Source organism: Equus quagga, chromosome 19 (assembly GCF_021613505.1).
Source record: "Equus quagga isolate Etosha38 chromosome 19, UCLA_HA_Equagga_1.0, whole genome shotgun sequence".
Classification (NCBI taxonomy): Eukaryota; Metazoa; Chordata; class Mammalia; order Perissodactyla; family Equidae; genus Equus; species Equus quagga.
In genome coordinates, this window is record NC_060285.1 from 38,836,168 (window position 1) to 38,858,990 (window position 22,823).

At 36.3% G+C, this 22,823-nt stretch overlaps 1 protein-coding gene and 1 long non-coding RNA gene across 9 annotated transcripts in view; one reads left to right on the top strand and one right to left on the bottom strand.

Annotated features, from left to right (window-relative positions):
• PPP1R12A (protein phosphatase 1 regulatory subunit 12A) overlaps positions 1 to 10,389 on the top strand; it is a 152,203-nt gene extending 141,814 nt beyond the window's left edge. For 3 of the 7 annotated variants that reach the window (XM_046645967.1, XM_046645966.1, XM_046645962.1), the window contains 4 exons: positions 2,486 to 2,533; positions 5,673 to 5,723; positions 6,601 to 6,769; positions 8,221 to 10,389. In XM_046645967.1, the coding sequence (XP_046501923.1) occupies positions 2,486 to 2,533; positions 5,673 to 5,723; positions 6,601 to 6,735 (234 nt within the window). In that variant the 3' untranslated portion in view covers positions 6,736 to 6,769; positions 8,221 to 10,389. Of the gene's footprint in view, positions 1 to 2,485; positions 2,534 to 4,920; positions 4,952 to 5,672; positions 5,724 to 6,600; positions 6,770 to 8,220 lie in introns of those variants that run through there. The other 4 variants (XM_046645968.1, XM_046645963.1, XM_046645964.1 and 1 more) reach the window with 3 other exon arrangements.
• Positions 1 to 22,823, bottom strand: part of LOC124230178 (uncharacterized) — an 82,705-nt gene that overhangs the window by 7,527 nt on the left and 52,355 nt on the right. The window lies entirely within an intron of this gene.

Below are 22,823 nucleotides of genomic sequence, written 5' to 3' on the forward strand. Positions count from 1 at the left end.
TGTCTACTCTTGTCATCTAATTCTTCCTCTGTGTATCTCATTCAAACTCCACGAGAGAGGAACTGATAGAATTAGCCAGTTATTACCAGTATCGAGCAGTCTGGTTAGTGCTCATGGTCCTGTTAGTGACCATTTCATAGGACAGTGGACAATCTATAGCAAGCTGCCTTTGGGTCATGTACCAGTTTCTGATCCTGTCAACTCTGGCAGAGAAACAAGTCACTGGATTCAAAAGTATGACAGTTTCTGCCTTAGCAGGCATTCTGAATATCATGCCCAATATACTAAATAATAATGGGAAAGGTAATTCAGAGTATAAGATATTGAGTAAATATTCAAAGTTAATGTCTTAGTTGGAAGAACTGTGAAAATGTTATTTAAAAACTTAGGGATATATGTAAAAGTAAAACTGACAAGCATTAAACTTTTTATTCAACTTTAGAGTATTTATCTGAGCCTTTAAGTCTAGAGTGAATCCTTCCACCTGATTTGTTTTGTTAGCATGACTTCCATAGCTATTCATGAATATGTATACATAGTGGTGGCAGTTTTGATAGTCACATGGAATTTTTCCAAGGGAACCATTATCCTGTTAAGAATTACTCTTGAAGTTTAGGTCTGTTTGATAGTATTTAATGAAGGGAATCTAAAATCCTTGAATTCTGCCTTAGCCCAGCTACCTCCTCCCTGTACAGTCTCCAAGGGAGGGAAATAGGCTAATTTTCCAGAAATTGGTGTGATGAATAATCATTTTGTCAAATGTCAGTTCACCAGGCTTAAGTAATTGTGATTTCAACAGCTTTGACTAGAATATTTACCGAAAATATTAACTAAAGTTGGATTTTTGTACCTAAGAAATTGGCATGTGAATCATAAAATTGCTAAAATATTCCTATATGAAAAAATCCCCAATAAAATCCTAATTTCCTATCTAAAATTTTAATAACTTATATGTGATGGCATTGTCCCAGCTATTTCTCATTTCTTTCAGGTGAATTGAATATCATTTTTAAATTGTTCAGTCTTTTAAGTGTTTCTAGGATTCATTGGCATATCCTCAAGGGGCATATTAGACTGTGTTTTATATTTCTAACAATTGAAATATAAATAAATTTAACAACATTGAAAAGAAATCAGAATTAGCTTAAACAATCTCATCACATTTGAAATTCTGGATTTGATTTCTAACAATAAGCAATTGGAATACATCAACTTATTTTCCCAGAAAGAGTAAGCACAAAAGCATAAAACCATTTAAAACAACAGAGAAAAGGATACCTGGCCAAAATTAAATCTAATATTCCATAACCATAAAAAAGAAATTGTGAAAAAAGGATCAAAAAGTAACTTGGTAACAAGTCGTGATGATACTAAAACCTGAATGCTGAAAGGGTTGACAGAAAATTATGTAAAGAAATGCTTTTTAAATTAGCATATTAAGCAGTGAAATTGTGCTTAATTGATGATGAAATATATATATATTTTTCTTTTTAAGTATATTTTGTGGTTAGTCATAAAGCATTCTTGTTAAAAGTTGTCAAAAACCATTTTTGGTAAATTGGTAAAATTGGTTATTCAGCAAATTGGCTTTTGGGGAATGAGCTATTTGATTACTTCATTTGTAGCGAATTGACCAGGATTCCCAAGGGAGATTTATGTACAGAGGTCAATGTAAATCAGAACTAAGATACCATTTGTTTTTAACTGGGCCTGTACTCAATATCCATATGCAGAGCTCTCTGGTATTGGGTGCAACATCTGGCTTAAAATTCCAAGGATCCTTTCCATGCCCGAAATCTCAGGATTTTATCAACTTTGAATTGATCGCATAATACAGGAAGCAGAAAAAGAAAGAGACCTGAGCTCACCAGGAGAAGAAAAGCTATATAGTTGGGATTTCTTATAAGTGACAGTGGGTATGAACCTTCTTACAAATTTTGAAGCGAGGATGATTGGAAAAGAAAAGGAGAGAGTGAGCGAGCAGGACTCAGATAGCTGTGAGAGAGGACAAAAAGACAAGTTTACTGGTCTGGCTGCATGCATACAGAGTCGCTCAAACTGGTCAAAACTATATTTCAGTCAAGGTCCTGGAATCTGACCATTCAGATTAGCAGCCACTCCTCCTGGTGGTGTAGGAAAGCAGACAGTTGGAGCATCAGAGGGAAAACTAGGATGTCTTGGGTTTTGCTCCACAGTACTCACTCATCCTGACCCCCAGCTAAACTCTGTGAAGACCTGAGAAAAAGTGATAAATAGACCATGAGAGGTGTGGAGACCATTCTATTTCTAAGCATTCCTTTAACTCTTTATTATTTCATTACAAACCTTGTTTTCTCTTTCCCTTACTCAAACCTGTGTATTACTCCACCTGAATAGTGTGATTTCTTTTCACAGCACTAGAGGAGAGTTAACATGGTCTTCCCTCCACCCCCTCCCCATCTTTATTGTATTTATATCCCTTTTAATGTTTCTTGCTTTCTTTCAGAGACAAGAAAGATTTGCTGATAGGTCACTATTGGAAATGGAGAAAAGGGTAAGTGTCCGTCTTATTGAATAAGTAATCATTTTCCCCTTTATTCTTTTGTGTTAGCAATGGTAGGTTTGTTTCCTTTGGTTTTGTTTTTATGGATGGTAGTTTTAATTAGTTTAAATTAATATTCATTAATTTAATTATGAATGTTTTCTAGCTTAGGTTCTTTGAGGAAGATTCACCCTGAGCTACCATCTGTTGCCAATCTTCCTCTTTTATCGGTCTATGGGCCACCCCCACAGCATGACCAGTGACAGACGAGTGGAGGAGGTCCGCACCCAGAACCAAACCTGGGCCGCCAAAGCGGAGCGCACCAAACTCAACCTCTGTGCTGTCGGGGCCGGCCCTAGCCCAGCTTCTTTATAGAGTGCTCTGGGGTCTCTCTAGGTGTGAGATTACCTTGTTAAAGAAACTTAATCTACCATATTATTCTTTTAATAGATTAAGAAAAGTATCTTGCCTTGATTGTGAACTATATACATTGTGATAGTGAATCTGATATTTTTGGAATGCCATTTATCACTCTGATTTTCTGTGATGATATCCTTAAAACATTTCAATCATATATACATTTAGTTTAGTGCTTTGCAAAATTGAAGTACTTCCATTCTTGAAGTATAGTTTTTAAAGATTTGGGGGACATCAAATTTTGAAATTCTTTTTAAAGTTAATAATACTTTAATTTTGAGTATAAATATTTAAGTAGGTTATTTTAAACAAAAAAAATGATTATGAGAAAATCCTTTTGCTATTTTATGTCTTTCTACAATTTTTTATCTGGCTATGATATATTCACTTGTGTTTCTCTCCATTTATTATTATTATTTATTGCTCAGGGGTCTGGCAGTGGCCATAGGAATAACTCTACAAGTTTAATCTGAGCAATTGAGAATGTATAAATGATCAAAAGTTAAAATGCTCAAAGAGTGTGTAGTGAAAGTGAGTGGTGGCTAGACTTGTCAGATCTCAGCCAGAGAAGAAATTACATCCTGAGTAGCTGTGATTTCTAGATCAAAGAATAAATAATCAGGAACATTGGATATAAAAACATTTTTTCCCATTACATCTTAAAAATAGCCGATTTACCTTTTTGACCAAAAAAAGAGAAATGATAAAAAGTACAGAATATGTAAGTAAATACAGTCTGTTAACGTCTGTCATTTACTAAATTGTACCTTGTAATAACTATTAGTTTTACTATGATTTCAGCAAGTTTTAAAAATTACTGTTCTGGGCCATTTCAAAAACTATTGATGTAACTAGTAATTGCTAAAAATTTAGAATCACTTATTTTATTAAATTTAATGTTGATTATTATATCCTTTCACAATATAACTGTTACTGAATATTATATCCAAGATGTGCGGAAATAATAAAAATTACTTCTCTATTATCTATACTAATTGTTGAGATGAAAGACATAGATAACAGAATATAATCAAAAATTTATTTTTTGAGACAGTTACATTTTTGAAGAATATTTAGTTTTTCTTGTGAAAGTAATATGTTTATTACAAAAATTTTTACAAAAGATGAAAATAAAATCATAATTCTGTCATGTAGAGATACCTGATATTTTGATGTCTATCCTTTTTTTATCTAGGCTTATGCACACACGATACACACATGTTCCTATTCTGACATTCTCACCTTACCTTCTTTTTCTGCCTGTCAAATGCAGATAAATTATGAAATAGCTAACCCACTCTCAATTTAAGACATTGGTAATAATAGTATTAATAATAACTGCTAACGTTTATTCAGCACTCTCTTACGTACCAGGCAGGCACTGAGCTAAGCACTTTACATGCATTTTCTCTTAACCATATTTTTTATGTTAATAAATTTATTTGTCAATCATAAGAAATTGCCTGCAACTTTGCAATTGTTAATTTGTCAACAAGGCAATCTGGTATAATTTTTTTGTCTTGCTTTTCCCCTAAGTAGTTAGAATCTTAAAGGCACCTAATAAAATTGAGGATGATGGGGAGGTTACCTGTGAGTTGGAGGAAATGTGCTATTTGTGATATGTCACAAAGTTATGAGGATCAGATATGACACTGTATGTCATAGTATTTTGAGAAGTACAGTTGTGTTTATGAATTTGTCATGGCTGTGTTATTAACTAGGAGAAATGTCTGTTTATAGAAAATAACATTGTTGTCTATGTAATAATGTTTAAACATGCTGATAATGGAATAACATGGTACTTATGAGACTATGAGTAGGATTCCATCTATTTTTTAAAATTCCATGCTCTAAAAATATTAACATTTACAGTAAATGTACTGCTTTACTAAATAGCAACATTAATTAATTATCTGGGAAAGAATGTCTTGGAAACAGTTTCAGTGTGATTAAACTAAATTTAAATGGTTTGTATCTGAAAGGTGACCGGCAAGAGTCAGTATCTTCTGGGCGGTATGACCTAACCGAAGTTTTACAGCACATTAATTACTGCTGCTTGCTTTTGCGTAACACCCTAGAATGCTTATTATTTGAGGGAGAGGAAAACAGTACACTGCAATAATGTATGTTGCCTTTGCCTGTCACTCTTTGAAATGAGGGAGTTTAAAATGCTGCAGTTGCTTCTTCATTAGATTCACTGCATTAATGCTACACACAGTGTCAACCTAAATACAAGCTATAAAATTGATTGGATAAATAATGGCTAGTAAACATTGTATGTGCAGGAGATGAACTTCCCTCAGATCCTTTTGAAACTTTAAAGTACACATAGTTTAGGCATGTTTGCTTCTTGCTTTTCTGCTTCTCTCACTGTAGAATAATTGCATCTTTGTGTGAGTTTCTTTTTCCTTATTATATAATCCTCAGTCTTGAGTATTAGTTTATTCTATCCCAAAGTTTTATGTGAACTAAAAAAATAGTTTGACCATGTTATATATCATCTTACCAGAAAGGCAAAGCTTTAAAGGAAGACCCTATAGAAAGGAATAAAAATAATTTCATATTATTTCTCTCAAATTTTGGAAAGCTCTTTACACATCACTGCCATCACATCTTTTTCTACACTGCTCCTGATTTGATTTTTGATTCTAAAGTGTCACTATTTCACGATTTAGAAGAAAATTTAAGAATATGATAATTATGTAATTAATTTTGGTACCTTAAATCGATATAGGAACGAAGAGCTCTAGAAAGAAGAATATCTGAAATGGAAGAAGAGCTCAAAGTAAGTAAACCATGCCACTTGTGAGAGAGAGTGCTGTTTGTGAACTCAAATTTTGCAGTACTGTTACAGATGCTATGTTTACCTTAATTGTTCTCAAAGCTGATCGTGCAGTTTGTGAATTATCTATATCTTGTGCTTCTCTTTCTTCCTAAATCCAGGTTTTAGGTGAGTTAGGAGAGTATTTAAAACTCAAATCTTTTTGTTAATCAATTTTTATGGCACTTTTGATGTTCCAGGTATAGAAGAAATTAGACAATAATGGCAAGATTTGGGGTTTATTATTTCTTCACATTTCACATTCTTTCTTGGAGAGTAAATGCTGGAACGGGGGATCGATTTACAAAAGTTCTTCTTTGAAAATAAAGGATATTAGAGTAGTGGACAGGCAGAACTATATTTTATCAAACTCTACGTTACCTGTGGAAATAACTATTTATTTTGAATGAAAGAGTGTTTGAAGGAACACTCTTTGCAGGAAAAAAAAATACCATAGTTAATTCATTACCTCTTATCACATTGTCTGGCATAAAATACCTCTATCACATTATGAAATAACAAACTAATGCATAGGAAATTGTGCCCATAGAATTAGAATTTCAAGACTTAAATGTTTCATTGAATTATTTGGTTTCCTGTTAGAAAATTATTATTGAATGGCTTCGGAGACAAATTTTCTGGATTTTGTTTGCTTATGTATTTTGTTTGAAATGGAATTTTGGGACTACACTGTTTACCTTGGTAAATCTCATGGAATATTCTTTTAAGAGTCGTAATTTTTTTCTTCTTATATTGTTATCTGTGATTCTTTATACTTTTATTGTACTCTTCCATTTTCTTATTTTTTATTTTCTATTTCTTTATGTTCTGATTCCTGCAGAACCTGCACCAAATAAAGCAAATTCAAACTCTGAGAGAGTTAAATGAGCGACTGCTGACTGAGAATAGGGCCTTGACAAGAGTGGTAGCCAAGCGCTCAGGGTTCTGTAGGCAACTGCAGTCTGTGCACCTATAATTTGTAGTTTCATCCTTCTTCTTGGTAGAGCCAGGCAGGTGTTTTTGTATTAGTAAGCGTGTCTTGAGCTCACTTTTACAAATTAATGCCATTGTGTCTGGAGCTTATCATATAACTATTTAATTATGCATGGCTTCTCAGAATGTTAGAAAGTGTCACTAATTGTATATCACGATTGATAAACTACAGTAAACTTAGGGAATGATTTAGGAATTTAAATAAAGGACTTGTATGCACTTGTGCAAAGCTTGTACATGTTTCTGACTCTACAAATATTTTAGGGCTTAAAAATAAGGCTGTTTAAAACTATTAGAAAGATAATAGAACATAAACAGTATAACATGTATTTTACATGTTAATATATGTTACAACTTAAGATTAATCTGTTTTTCAAAATAATGTCATTTTCAGTCAGAACCATAGTAGTTAATATTCACTTAGTTCTCTATTACAGAAGTATCCTAATACATAAACTTCAGACTACTGTATTTTGTATCCATACATTCTGAACACAGGAAAGAATTGATTGGTTCCACATAAAATTTCTTCATAAAGATTTTGTTTAAGGTAGTTTTGCAGATAGAAGTTTCAGAGAAAGCTGAGGAAAGCAGACTTGGAAAATATGCTTTAAGGTCCAGAATATAAGCTATTCCATTTCCTAGCAAATCTGGCACAGCACAGGTAATTTAAATCATTCCTCGTGGAAAATCCAGTTAACTTACAACATTTCCACCCCCTCCTTCAGTTTGTCTGTAAAAGAGAAAATTGATTTGCTTTGTTTTGAGGGTGTGAGGGTGTTTTTTTCTGTTTGCTTCAAATTCTGGTTCTTTTTTCTGTGCTTGGATATTTTCGTAAACACAGACTTAGTACTTTGGCTTATAAATTATTTTATACTATTCTAATGTTAGTGATAATTGCTTTGTGACATTTAATGAGCACTTATCTTGGAGCAGACATTGTGCTGTGCACTTGAACTTAGTACTATGGCGAATCCTTTAAGAGATTGTAATAATGTAGAACAAGTCTGACTCCCTCAGAACTTTTCCTAAATAGGCTGGTTTTCTTATAGAATAGTAGGAAGTATTATCGTTTGAGGTCTGACGTAAATAAAGCAAAAGGCCTTAGTTAAGGTGCTGGCAGGAACTCCTAAAGGAACTGCCTTTGAAGAGCCTGTTCTAACAAAAACAGGCTTCATTTTCTTGGCTGTTCTAATATGGTGTGCTTGTGAGTCATAATATCAAGTGATTTATTACATTTCAATTGATAACTTTGGGAGAATAAACTTTCATTCCGTCATTTATTAAACTAATTAGCTTCACAAATTGGGGTTTGTTTTTTCTTTCTTCCTGATATATGTTTTAGCCACTAGAAATATATATAACTGACAAGCTTGTTCACGTGTCTTGTGAAAATATAACATTATTAAAAATAATATTTTATCTTTCTACTGAAGTAAAATTTTTTGTTCTATTTTTCCCCTCATAGATGTTACCAGACCTAAAAGCAGACAACCAGAGGCTAAAGGATGAAAATGGGGCCTTGATCAGAGTTATAAGCAAACTTTCCAAATAGAAAAAAAAAGCAGCAAGTAATGGAATTGCACACGTTAGTAACCCAGCGGACCATAATTGACAGTCACTGGAAGCCTGGGAAGAATCCTTGGAGACTGTCATTTTCGGATATCCTGCCAAATGCCCTCTTATCTAGGAGTTTTGTTTTGTTTAATTATCTGGGTTTTTTTTTTTTTCTTGTATCAAGACCATTGTTTCATGTTAATGCAGCTGCTGAGAAGATTTTTTTTTTAATGACTGAGAAAACTTGTTTACAGCTCCAGCATATAAGGAAAGTGTTCAAGGCCAGATATGCCTCAGATATTTAACCAGTAAGCCTTAGTTGTACATAAATACTTTTGTGTCAACAAAAACTTTCAGCTTTCACAGAAGACAGTTATTCAGCATTTTTTTGATGTGCCACAGTTTCCAGTTTTTCAATATTTAATTTGTTTTGCTTTCCATCTAAGTTTGGGTTTGTATTTTTCCTTCTAACTCTCCATGTGGCAGCCTCTTCTATGTTTTCACAGCTCTCTCCTTTACAGAAAAGAACACTTACCCTTCTGAGGTCATTGTCGTGCGTCAGGCTGATGCTGTGTCGTCTCCCACCTGGAACCGAATTGCTTGGTGGAACATTGCTTTCACTGTTTGTGCAATATGCATTTATTTCTTATATGAATGCTTTAAAGTCAATGGAGATTAGATTCTTTTAAGTCCTATTTTCTGCCTTCATTGGTCACTTTCTTGTTTCTGTTTGTTTTTTATTATTGTAGAATGAGATGTTAGATTCTGTAACCTTCACATTCATTGTAGCAGGTACTGAGTGATGCTGTACATATAAATAAGTGTATTGTTTTGATTTTTAGACCACCACATGGCATGCTTGACTATTTTCTCAATTCAACAAAGTAGGCTACTCCATAATAGTGTTAAAAACGAAATTTGCTAACAATGTGATATAAAGACTTTAAAAGTAACACATTCTGTGGAGCCCTATCTTTACAAAAGTTTTCTACTGTAAAGTGCTTTTACTTTTACTTTTAGTTTTTGTTTGATAGTATTCAACCATAATTAAAGTTGCATAAGATAATTGCTTCACATTTCACATACCTAATATTTATCTGAGTGCTGTCTAAAACTGTTGTGCTAGCCAAAGTGATGCTATGAAATCATTTGCAGACTTAACCCGTGAGTTAATGTTAAATGCACTGTTATTGCCATGTGAAGAGGCATTGACTTTGATATCACCATCATGTTCAGACCATTTTATACATTTCAGTGGCCTTTTTTTAAAGAAAAAAGCAAAACCAAGTACATAGTGAAGACGGCTTTTATTTGGACAAATAGCTTTTATATTTTCATTAAACCATGCAAAAAATGTTATACCTTTCTGGCACATGACCGTGTCCTTAACCACTGAACAGTCCAGCCATTTGGGCAAATTGTACATTGCAAAGCTTACAGCAGCCGAGTGTATTATTGATTGTATTGTGTACTATATTAAATGTGAATTTGTACCCCTTCATTTTAAAAGGTCATTGTGTTCTACTGCCTATTTTAGATTACTTTGGGGTTGGGAAAGGGTGTTTTGGTAAGCAGGATTTTAAGTCCTCTCTCGATTGGTTTTATGAAGATATAAGGTTATGCTCTTACTACCAAGCTCAGGATTCTTGATTTTTAAAGGTACAAGGATAGTTGTGGGAATTTTATTTTTGGTTATATTTGAACTGTATGAGTGGTGGGTCTGAATATAGAGAATTTCCATGGTCTTATGTGGACATAAAATATACAGATAATTGATCAGTTTGAGTGACTGCAACACCTTCTGGTTGCACAACAGTTAGGCATGCTAAGGATTATATTTGTGAAGTTTGGATGCCTGTGAAGAATGATTAAATACATGTTTCTAATATTTTAGTGTTTTGTATTTAGGTTATTTATTCTTTGTATCTAAAACTGAACAGCTACTGTGCTATATTGATTTTATTGGTAGTATTGAGCAGACCTTGTTTCTGCATGAAACTAGTTGCAAAACCCACTATTTTGGAAATAAAAATGTATTTTGACATATACAAATAAAATGAATAAAACTATTTTAAATGTGTGAACTTTTACTGAAGACATTTTAAATTTTGTTCTGAGATATTTAAATTCTGCATGGGTATTTTTTTCACTAATTGCTTTAGCTAGATTCCAATTTGAATAATTTTTGAAATTGTAATATTGTGATAATTTGCACAACATTGTACATGCACATCTGTAAATGCAATCTTAATTGCCATATTTATGCAATGTGTGTATCAATTTGGACAAATGTTTATATATTTTACATAAAGCTATGTGTATGCAGCTTCTGAGAACTAGTGTTTTATGATAATAAGTGGGTAAAAATAATGACAACAGTGAGTTTCAAGGTAGTAGCTTTGTAGCACAAGATTTCATTTACATAAACATTTGTGGTTTCTAAATTAAACTTGTGCTCTTTCTTAGCTGCAAACGTAGGCTTGGGAATACATATAAAGATAATAGTCCGTTGAAAAGGAAGATGCTAGATCATTCTCCAATCTAGATTTGTTCAAGATTCAACCCCAATCTACTAACGCGTCTGTAACTACATAGGAGGCACTTTCATGGGAACTTTGGTAGCGGACTTATAGTAAACCTGTGTTTCACTAAATTAATACAACAAGAAGTCTGTTTTTTTCTGCTTCTAGTACTTACCTCATGCGTGTTCACAGAATGATAGCTATTACTGTTCTTGTTTATCCTGCATTAGAAAAAGAATGCCACATGCAAATACTTCAAAGCCAAGTGAGAGCATGTGCAGAACTATATAGGACAGTATTGATACAAAAGTAAAGTAGATGCTCACTAATCCATTAGGCTACTTTATTCTTTTGCTTAAAGGTTTATTGCCAGTTAGTCTTTCTGGCTAATGTGAAACAATCATGCCTCCCAGTGTCAATACTCACTGAGTCTGTTGTTGTAAGAAGAAAACAGCCAGAGGGTCAAATTCTCTCCAAACTTGGACCTTGTATTTCCTATAGGACATAATGGCCTTGTAGGTTGTCCTTCACTTTGCCATTATAAGCAGAATACAGCAAACTCCATTAACAGTTATTAACTATCCATTAGCCGGATCTTGCTAATGAAAACCTTTGGTTGCAAAGATGAAAGCTGGCTGATAAGCAGTCTTTTCTGTGATGTTCCATGTGTTACACTGTATGTGTGTGGTCTCTGTATCTGAGTGTGCATGTTCAACAGGGCTAACATATGCATGAGAGCTGCTGTTCAAAGAGGATTGGCTATAGAAGGAAATACTTATGTTCCTATTTTATTCTGTAACTAAGTAAATAGATTTCTTGACTTTGATTGTGAAAGGGTTCTCGGGGGTTAAGTGCTACGTAGACAGCAGAGTGCTCTTTCTCTTAGTAACACAATGTCATACTGCTGTTCCGTGCCTACAAAATGACTGGATTACACAGTAAAAACAGAGGAGTCAAAAGTTTAAGATTCTATAATAAGGTGACATAAATAATTGTATCTTACTACAGTAACTTGAAATTTTATTACAAGTTTTCTAAAGTTTATTAAATTAAGATTTTTGAGCCAGGCTGTCCCAACTTGTCACTCACTGCTTAAATTCTAATAAATGTATAGGTCACAGAAATTAACCAGATTTTCATTTTAAAAGGCTGAAGAAAAAGAAGGGGAAAAAGTTGGAAGAATGAGCAATTTTAGTAGATTCTGTCCTGAATAATGTAAGTTGTAGTGTCTGTCCTTGGAGCTCATAGGTCTGGGAGAGGTGGTAGAAAAAAGAGGAGAGTTACCTTCTCTCCCCTTCCTCACGCTCAATTTTCCTTACGGGTCTGTTTTGATACAAGTCCATTTCGATAGGATATCTCATTTGATCCTTAAAACAGGCTGGGTAAAGAAACTCTATCTTCATTTTATAGGTGAGAAAACTGAGATTTACAGATTATTAGCTGGGTCAGCATTCCAAGTAGAGGAAGATGGGCATGGATGTTAGCTCAGGGCCAGTCTTCCTCAGCAAAAAGAGGAGGATTGGCAGTAGTTAGCTCAGGGCTAATCTTCCTCAAAAAAAAAAAAAAAAAAGGTTCAGCGCTCTGACTGCTGCAGCCCAGGTCCGTGTTCCAGTCAGGGACCCACACCACCCTTCTGTCAGTTGTCATACTGTGGTGGTTGCTGTGATGCTGAAAGCTATGCCGGTATTTCAAATGCTAGCAGGGTCACCCATGGTGGACAGGTTTCGGCATACCTTCCAGACTAAGACAGACTAGGAAGAAGGACCTGGCCACCCACTTCCAAAAAGACTGGCCGTGAACACCCTGTGAGTAGCAATGGAGCGTTGTCTGATAGAGTGCCAGAGGTGAGAGGATGGCCCAAAAAATCCAGGCAGAGTTCCGTCTGCTGTCCACAGGGGCGCTAGAAGTCAGAATCAATTGCATGAGACTAACAACAAAAAAAGCTTAGAATCCTTGATTATATTTGAGGATGGCATTTCTTGATTGTTTTTTTCTTCCACATTCTTTCTGTAATCCCACATCCTCACCCCCAGACCCACTAAATTTTTCCTTCTCTCTTTAGGACTTGTTACTAAACCACTTTGCCCTATTTTTTGGATGAATGCTTTAATGCTTAAGCAGCTAGTTGATTCCCTGGTACAAATTCTAGCTATGCCCAGTAGACCATCATAAGTTTGTAAAAGATTTTCACATACTTGCACGCAAAAGAACTTCTTTTGCATTCTTCAAAAGTAGATATTTTAATTGGTGATCGAAGCTTAATTTCTAAGAACCTTTTTCATTCCCAAATAAGATAGGCAACATTGATATGGTTTAAGCAACAAATTTTTTCCCCTAGTGAAAATGTGTGGAATACCAATAAACAGATAAGAATTGTATTTACATTAACTCATAGATATGACCCCACCCCAAAATAAAGTACTCAAAATAGGCCTCAATGAAGACAGTGTGACAGCAGCACAATGCCCTCACTTATCACTGTATAATTCTTAGGACCAGAGCATTGCTGAGCGGGTGCACCTTACCCACACTTAGTTTTATAATGTGCTAAACATGGGCACTAGTGGTATACTAGTTTATGTGAGTGATTTGTTCTGGCCTAAAGAAAATCAGAGACAAGTACAGAGCAGGAGAAGCTCCACACAGAAATGAGAGAAATTGGCAGCGTAAGTTAGTGCGTTCGTGCTCTCCAATGTTTTACACTTCTGCGTGTGTCTAAGTATATTGTTCTTAAAATTTTTAGGAAAGCCTTTAGCAGTCAAAATTTCATAGGATCCCTTGAGCACCTGTAGAAGATTGAGGGGACACTGGTGTTTAAACACGGCGTGGTGGAAAGAGCTTTGGCTTCCGTCACCTTTCGATGTAAATGTCAGCTTCACCACTAGGTAGTTGTGTGACATTGGCCTAATTAACTATTTGGGCTCAATGTCTTCAGTTAAATGAAATATCTGTATAAAGTACCTTGAATAATTCTTAAAGCTTAGTGGATAGATGCTCAAGAAATGCAATTATATTATTACTTTGAAGGAATTACATGAGTAATTTGTAACTTTTAAAAGTACTAATTTACTTTGGACATTATTTTGCTAGGATCATGTGATAAATGTCAATAAGTGGTATTTCCAAAGAATCTTGTACAGTTAAAAAATTTAACAGTGTTATTTCTTTTTAGAATATATTAAAGGAAAATTTTGGAATAATTTACCCAGTAAACCATAAACAAACACCTAATTTTTTACTCTGGGGTCAGCAAGGGAGAAAGATATGAGGTGGATTTCGGAGGACTTCCTTCAACCATTGGAAAGAAGGAAAAAGTGCACCTCTGTAACCTTGCCACATCCGTCCTAACAGATTCCAGGGAGCCTGACTCCGCTCTTGTGAAGCTAGTCCATTAATGGACCCCAGCTGCTGTTCCCAAAGTGGGAGAAGCATGGGAAAGTGGCGGGGAGTTTATAGGTGTGACATACAAAGTGCATTGCCATAGAAGAGGCAAGTGGTAAGTATTGGTCTAGTAAATGTTTTAATTAAGACTTATTGTTAATAATTGCCACTCATTTCTTGTTTTCATTAAAATTTATAGTTGTTGGAATGTCAGGATTATCACTGATTTTGGATGCTTTTAAAGTTTACATAATAGTTCTCGTAAAATATCCTGAGGTCATCTGGGTTGTTTATCAGCCTTCACATCAGACTAACCTTGCTACATAATGGTCTCCCACATAAGAGTTTTATAATTTCCTCTTTTGTCTGCAACTGAGAGTCCTGGTCATGTCCTTCTTACTCCCTGCTGGACTGCACCTCCAGTGTCTAATGCTTGCTTTACTGCAACCAGTAGTAGGAAAACCAGAGGGCAAGGGAGCTAAATTGTAGTATTTTCTGTGTATCAGACCTTATAATACATCTTGGTTTTCTGGTTTTCAAGAAAATTTTAACTGTTTCCTTTATTTTACTCTGCTTTGAGTTCCTTGAAAGGACAAAATCTGTTTCATCTTTGTTCTCAGCAGTTAGCACAGTGCCTGGCACATAGTAGGTGTTTACTGAATGTTTTTAAAAAGAAAGAATAAGCTGAATTAAACTGTGATATATAAATCTGGTGGAGGAAAAAATCTTGACTGTCATCTAGATTTTTAAGAAAGTTTTTTAAGCTACTAATATAAACATTCTGATTTCCTGCAGACTTTGTCTCAGTCATTCAAGACGTTCTGGTTAGCATTTAGATGCCAGACACTGCCCTACGTGGTGGGGGTACACCCAGAAGCAAAAAAGGCAAAAACGAAATCCCTGCCTTGTGGAGGTTACATTCAAATAGCTGAAAAATTGAAAATAAGCAGTCACACTATTTTAGAAGATAATAGGTACTATGGGAAAAAATAAGGCAGGATAAGAGATCCCAGGCATGAGAGGGGAGCTGGTCAGATAAGGCCTCACTGAAAAGATAACGTTTGAGCCAAAACTGGGAGAAGGGGAGGGTGAAAAGCGTGCAGCTATCTGGGAGAAGGTTTCCAGGCAGAGCGAGCAGCACCAACAAAGGCCCTGTGGTGCGGGTGTTCTCGAGGGTTTGACGGCGCGGCAAGCACATAGAGCAGCAAGAGGAGGTCAGAGAGGCAGCACAGCTCCATCAGGGACTGGGTTTAGACCTTTCCTGACCGCGGACCGCGTGCTGGACTTGCTCCTTCAAGAACCTTACTACGTTTATCTATATCCTCTCCCAAGAAGAATTTGTAGCTCTTCATATAAAAGCCACAAATACTATATAACCATAAAATTATCTTTTAATAAAAGAATTGGATTATAAATTGTGAATTGGGGAGAATAATTATACCAGAAAACCTAGGCTAAGTTTCCTACGGGGAAACATCAATGAAATGTAAAACATTTGCTAAGACTCCTGACAACTAGGCTAAAAAATGGATTATTGTAAACATCATTACTATATAAAGAAGCACATTAGTTCATTGGGCAAAATAAGCATTTTAGATCAGTTCTCAGGAAAGAATTTTTCTCATTGGTTTTGCCATTGGTTTATATACCTAATATACATTGTCCTCATTTGTCTCTACATTTTTGTTTTGGGTTTTTTTGGTAGCATTTCTGTTCACATGGTCATTTCTCATTTCTGCTTTCCAAAGCAAAATCTGGAATCTAAGACGTGCTTCCATAAGTGTTAGCATGTAGTTCCAAGAGGGATCAGAGTGCTCTAAGTGTGTGCTGTTCACCGTCTTGTCCCTGGACTGTCCCGGGAATGGTTAGCTTAATCTTTCACCTGCAACAGTGGTTCTCAAACATGCATCACCTGGAGAGCTTGTTCAGACACAGTTTGGGCCCCACTCCTATTTCTCATTCAGTGTGTAGGCTCTGGGGTGGGACCAGTTAATTTGCATTTCTATCAGATTCACAGATAATGCTGATACTGCTGGTCCAGGGACCATATTTTGGGACCCACTGCATTACAATATCAGTTGTCCATCTTCTGAATTGAAATAGATAATTCAAAAGCAAAATCCCTTGTGAGAACCTAAAATGTAGCTATCTTATGTCAATAGTTAACTGGAGATCGTATAGATATCAAACCTCGAGTAAGACCAATGATAGTTTAAAAATAAAAGATTATGTGTCCAGTCACGCCACATATATCCTGCTTGGGGAAAGACAGGCACACAAATTGAATCTGGTGTACCAGAAAAATTTTTTTCATGAGGCAAGCAACTTGACAGCAGTCCCATCCATTTGATCAGAAAAACGATAGCTAATCCTCTTACATTGCCTATTCTCTGCTGCTGGAGAGAGAAAAGGCCTAAAACTTCAGGTATGGGGAAGCAAATGTCCTAAAAACTAGGTCTATCACAAGCTTAAATTAAATCGGGAAAGCAAACACAACTGCCTCCTTACCTTTGGGCCCGAGCTGCCTGCATTCCATACGGTGCATCAGAAACGGCCTGGCATGTGGAGGGTCTCTACCGCATCTACAATATGCACCCATTTTTGCTGCGTGGCTTAAGTGGCTAGATACACCAAGGCTGCTAAGTAATAAAGCTAAACTCCTGTGGATTAAGGGAAGATATACCTAACCAGTTCCTATACATATATTTGAATCTATTTTGGTAATTCTCAAATTGTCATCCTGGAACCAACAGTATCGGCATCAGTTGGAAATTTGTGAAAAATGCAAATTCTTGGGCCCCACCCCAGACCTACTGAATCAGAAATGAAGATGTGCCCCGGCAGCCTTTTTCAACAAGCCCTCCAAGAAATTAGAATGTAAGATAAAGCTTGAGAACTACTGACGTATAGCTTTCAAATCTAGATCACCTGGGCTGGAATTAAGGGTTAAAAGAAAAAGAGTCTCAAAGACTATGTTAGTGAGGACAGAAATCTCTAGCTGTGTGAGGAGCATACTGCTCGTTCCACTCTCTCAATCAGAAAAATATTAGGGAAAATTTTGCTCTTGAAATGGGGAGGGGGAGGTTCATAATCAGATGAATTGATGTGAAGCTGAGCAGATCCACCGGAAAAAGAAGAGAGCACCCCCTTTAGTGGATCTTGACAAAGGCAACCCAGCAAGAGATCTTTGTGTGGTGGGAGATAGAGTCATACTGCAAAACGAGGAGTTGATTATTCTGAGCCTATCGAGTTACAAGTGAAGTCCCAGTCGGTGAGAGCTCTCCTGCCTTTGGGTGAGGAACAGAATCACTGAGAAAAACTCCACCCCAAGACCAGAGCTACGAAGTCTGGCTAAGTCTGGGGCTGAAGCAGGACCACGGAACCTCTTCTGACTCCTCTCCTCCCACCCCACCCCCAGCAAGCGCCAAACAACAAGTACCAAGTAACAACAGAAGTGGCTCCTGGGGAAGGGACGAGAGCACAGAGAGACCCTCACTGAGGCACAAACTGATAGTGAAGAGTAGGAGAGGAAGAATATTGAGAAAAAGTCTCTAGTAAACCAATTCCCACCCTAACCACAAGGTCCAGCAGAATTTAAGACGTGGTCTATGGAAGGTAAACATACCAACAACAAAAGACAAACTCAACTCAAGTCCTAATTCTATTGACTCAACCCCCTCCAGGCCTAGAAAAAGAGGCGTCATTTCCAGTAATAAATACCGTTTACCTCAGTCTCTACTCTCCTACAGATTATATGCAGCAAGCAATCAATAAGTACAGGATACAGAAAAGCAAAAAACCTTTTTTCACCCCGTTGTCAAGAGACAAAGCAATCAACAGAACAGATTTAGAGATGGCATGGATATTGGAACTACCAGATACGAAATCTAAAATCATTATGACTAATATGTTAGCCTACAGTCGAGAAGGCGTGGAACAGGAATGAACCGAAAAGGAAGTTCAGCAGAGATGCAGAAGCTCTAAAAAGGTCAAATGGAAATGGTGGAATAAAACCATGGTTACAGATGTAAAGAACGCCTTCTAAAGACACAGCAGAGTCGACACAGCCAAGGGAAGAAAGTGAAGTTGAACATAGCACAATAGAAATTATTCAAACTGAAGCCCAAAAAGAAAAAAAAAAAAGGGAAAACAAAACAGAAGAGAACACACAAGAGTTGTGGGACAGTGTTATGTGGTCTAATGTAAGTGTAATTTGAATCCCAGGACGAGAGAGAGAAAATGGGACAGAAGAAGTGTTTGAAGAGATGACGGTCGAGAATTTTCCAAAATTGATAAAACAAATCAAACCACAGTTGAAAAACGTTCTGACAGTGCCAAGAAGGATTTTTTAAAAAGAAGGAAAAAACCCTGGATACACTACATTCGAACTGCTAAAAACCAAAGATAAAGAGATCTTGCAGGCAAAGAGAAGAAAAGATACATTGTACACAGAACAAAGAGGAGACTGACAGACTCCTCAGAAACTGAGAGGCAAACCACAGTGGTGTGACATCTTTAAGGTGCTAAATGAAAAAAGAGCTGATGACTCTGAATTCTACAAATATATAGCAAAACTATCTTTGAAAAATGAAGGAAAAATGCTTTTTCAGACAAAAACTGGGGAAATTCAATAGATCCACACTACAAAAAAATGTTAAAGGAAGTTCTTGAGGCAAAAGGAATAAGATACCTGGCAGTAATTTGGATCTCCACAGAGAAATGAAGATTCGAGAAAGTGCTTAAAATGTAGGTAAATAGAAAGGACATTTTTCTTTTATTTAATAACTCTTAGTTAATTAAATCAAAAGGGAACAATATATTGAGGGTTTATAACATATGTAAAAGTAAAATGTACTTCCAAAAGATGGAAGGGAAGAATTGAGAGCATATCATTGTAAAATTCTTAAACTACACGTGTTGGTTCTAATGTGCTTTAATATGCTCTCAATTCTGGATTGAACTTAGGGTAAGTACTGATTTCATTTTCCCCTAAAATAAATAAGCTTGTTCACATATGTTAGGAGTTGGAAACTGCAGCTAGATGCCCGTTATTTTCCTATGAATGACAGGATTTTTTTTTTTACAGAAATCCAGACCTTGTGTAGGGGCAAATCAATAAATCTCATCTTCAATGTACAGTCAGACTGAGCTCACAAATTCTCAGGCTGAGTAGAAGTTTGGAAAAAGGAACCCTCCCCGGGTCATGCTTGTGTTGGAAGGGAGGGCAAAGACTGTTCAGTTTTGTTCTGCACTTCTTCCATGTGGGTTCAATGAAACTGCACACTTGGTGACATCCCTTCTCACTCTCAAACCCAAGCAGTATGGGCCAGCCCGGTGGCGCAGTGGTTAAATGCACACCTTCCACTTCTCAGCAGCCCGGGGTTCACTGGTTTGGATCCCAGGTGTGGACATCGTACTGCTTGGCAAGCCATGCTGTGGCAGGCGTCCCACATATGAAGTAGAGGAAGATGGGCACGGATGTTAGCTCAGGGCCAGTCTTTCTCAGCAAAAAGAGGAGGATTGGCAGTAGTTAGCTCAGGGCTAATCTTCCTCAAGAAAAAAAAAACAAAAAAAACAAAAACCCAAGCAGCAGTGGAAACATTCCAAATTTTCCTTTTACAATATGATTTTTTCCCAAGAGTCAATTTCCTTTAAAATCCACGAATCTTGTCACATAGAATCAAAACCATTTCTACAGGATCTTGCAGAGATGTGTTCCACTGGTTCATATGATTTTAAAAAATGTCTGCTAAGTAGGCCCATTGCTGCAACTCTTCTTCCTTTCAAAGCACTGAGCAAACTCGAGCCCTCTACGTTCTAGAAAGCAGTCCTGCACGTCCCTTTTAAGCTCAAACATTCTATCGGGAACTCTTTGTCTGCTAAGCCACTGGGTTTCTGTATGAAGCAAGAGATTTATGCACTCTGTCCAGGTTTTCACACAGTTTTAAAAAAACATTGTCATGTAAATTAGTCTTTGTTTAAGAAATTTAATTATTTTTTGTAGTGTCATTCCAAATTTCATCCATAAGAGCTTTTGACACAAGCATCTCGCTGTAAAGAAAACAGTGTATTGTGACAACATCAAGATCTGGATTTTTTTTTTTTTTTTGACAGGAGGCTGCAACCAACAATTGGTAGGGCAGCATCAGTGCAGATGCTAACAAAGCTCCTTTAAGGCAGATCTTCCGTTTCCAGATATCAAGACAAAAATTTAATATATCTTGGCTTTTGCTTGATTCTGGTATCTCATGAAATCATGATCTCTAACAAAATTCCTAGCAACATCTTGCAGAAGCCCAGGTTCCATGGAACCCCAGCTGAGAAACTCTGCTCTAGAGTCTGCAATATGCATCCTTAATTTATCATAGTCCACTTCAAGTCAATATTCTAGCACTTCATATAAAATGGAAGAACTTTGCAACAGTTTATCCCATTTCTCACCCTCCACTCCTTGTCTATTGCTATCATACATTTTATATCTACTTATTTATAAATACCACAAGACTATGTTATAATTTTTACATTAATAGTTGTTATTTAAATAAAGAGAAAAAAAAAGTTTCATGGGATGCAAAACGATGGCCCCCAAAAATGTGTCCATTTCCTAACCCCCAGAATTTGTGAATATGTTAGGTTACATGGCAAAGGGGAATTATGATAGTAGAGGGAATTAAGGAGGCTAATCAACTGACCTCAAGATAAGGATATTATCTTGGATTATCCAACTAGGCCCAATGTAATTACAAGGATCCCTAAAATGGAGAAAGGGAGGCAGAAGAGAACCAATAAAAATAGCAGCATGAGAAAGACTCGATTTGACATTGTTGGCTGTGCAGATGGAGAAATGGGGCCACAGGCCAAGGAATGCAGGCCGCTAGAAGTTGGGAAAGCAAGGAAATGGATTCTGCTCTAACCCTCCAGAAGGAACATGGCCCTCCTGAAACCGTAATTCTAGCTCAGTGAAACCCAATTCAGATTTCTGACCTCCAGAGTTTAAGATAAGTTTTTAAGCCACTGACTTTGTGGTAATTTCTTACAGCCACAGTAGGAAACTAACACAGTCTTTTGTATTGACTTTTTTCAGGTGCTCTTCAATTCTGCCTGTAGACCCAAATGGTCATATGATGTCATTTACTTTCAACGTGAAGAATATCTTTCTTATGTTCCTTCTGCCACACGGAGGCCTGCTCGTGATGAGTTCTCTCAGCTTCCACTTATCTTTATGTCTTTATTTACCTGTCATTTTTGGAAGTTATTTTCTCTCTACTTAGAATTCTTAGTTAACTTTTTTCTTTCTCTTTCTTTCTTTTCTTTCTTTTTTCCCTTCTTTGATCTTCATTTTTCTTCATCCTTTTTCTCTTTGTTCCTCAGATATTTCCTGTTGATTGTTCTTTGAGCTCACTGACCCTTTCGCCATCTCTAATCTGGTGTTAGCCACATCCAGAGAACTTTTCATTTCAGATACTGTGCTTTTCAGTTTTAGAATTTCATTTTACCTTTTTTAATAGTTTTTATTTTTCTCCCGAAATTCCTCTATCTGTTAATTCACTATGACTATCATTTCTTATAATTCTTTGAAAATATTTATAACTAAAGTCCTTGACTGCTAATTCTAACATATGCATCATCTCAGAGTTGGTTTCTATTGACTGCTTTTTCTCCTGATCTTGGGTTACATTTTCCTGTGTCTTTACATGTTTAATAATTTTTATCCTAGACATTGTAGATAATACATGAATTCATCTTCCCCTGAAGAGTTCTGATTTCCATTCTAGCAACAGCTAAATTACTGGTTGATGACTTTTAACTTGTATAAGGTTACTTTTGATATTTTTAGGATAGATAGAATTCAATTTTAATCTTATTCTTAGAACAAATCTTTAGTCCAAGAAAATTGTCTTTATTCCAAAGTCATGGTCCCTCTTGAGTTTCAATTGACACCTTAGAGTGTTTACCAAGCCCCTCTGACTTGGTAGGTGCTATAATCTAAATGTCTGTGTCCCTTCAAAACTCACATGTTGAAATTCTAACACCCAATGTTATGGTGTTAGGAGGTGGGGCCTCTGGGAGGTGATAGGTCATGAGAGGAGAGCTCTCATGCATGGGATTAGTGCTTTTATAAAAGAGATCCCACAGAGCTCCCTAGCCCCTTCCACCCTGTGATAATATAAATAAAAGTCTGTTACCTGGAAGAAGGCCTTTACTCAATCATACAGGCACAATGATCTTGGACTACTAGCCTCCAAAACTGCGAGAAATAAGTTTCTATTATTTATAAGCTACCCAGCCTGTGATGTTTTGTGATAGTAGCCCAAATGGACTAAGACAGTAGGATTCAAACTCCAAACTCTGTCTCTTCTGTGGTGGACAACAACTGAAATCTCTGCTCAGTGTTTTCGAGCTGTTGCTTTCCTAGGCTTTTTTGAGACCATGCATGTGCAATTCACCAAAGGTCATCAAAGGATTTGAAGGAAGTTTGTACACAGATTTTGGAGCTCCCATCTCTATGGCTCTTATTTCCAGAATTTTCTCCCTCAATTTCCAGCTATTCTGGCAGCCCCAAACTCTGTCCTCTGATACCGCAAACCAATAAGACTTCAGTTTACATTCT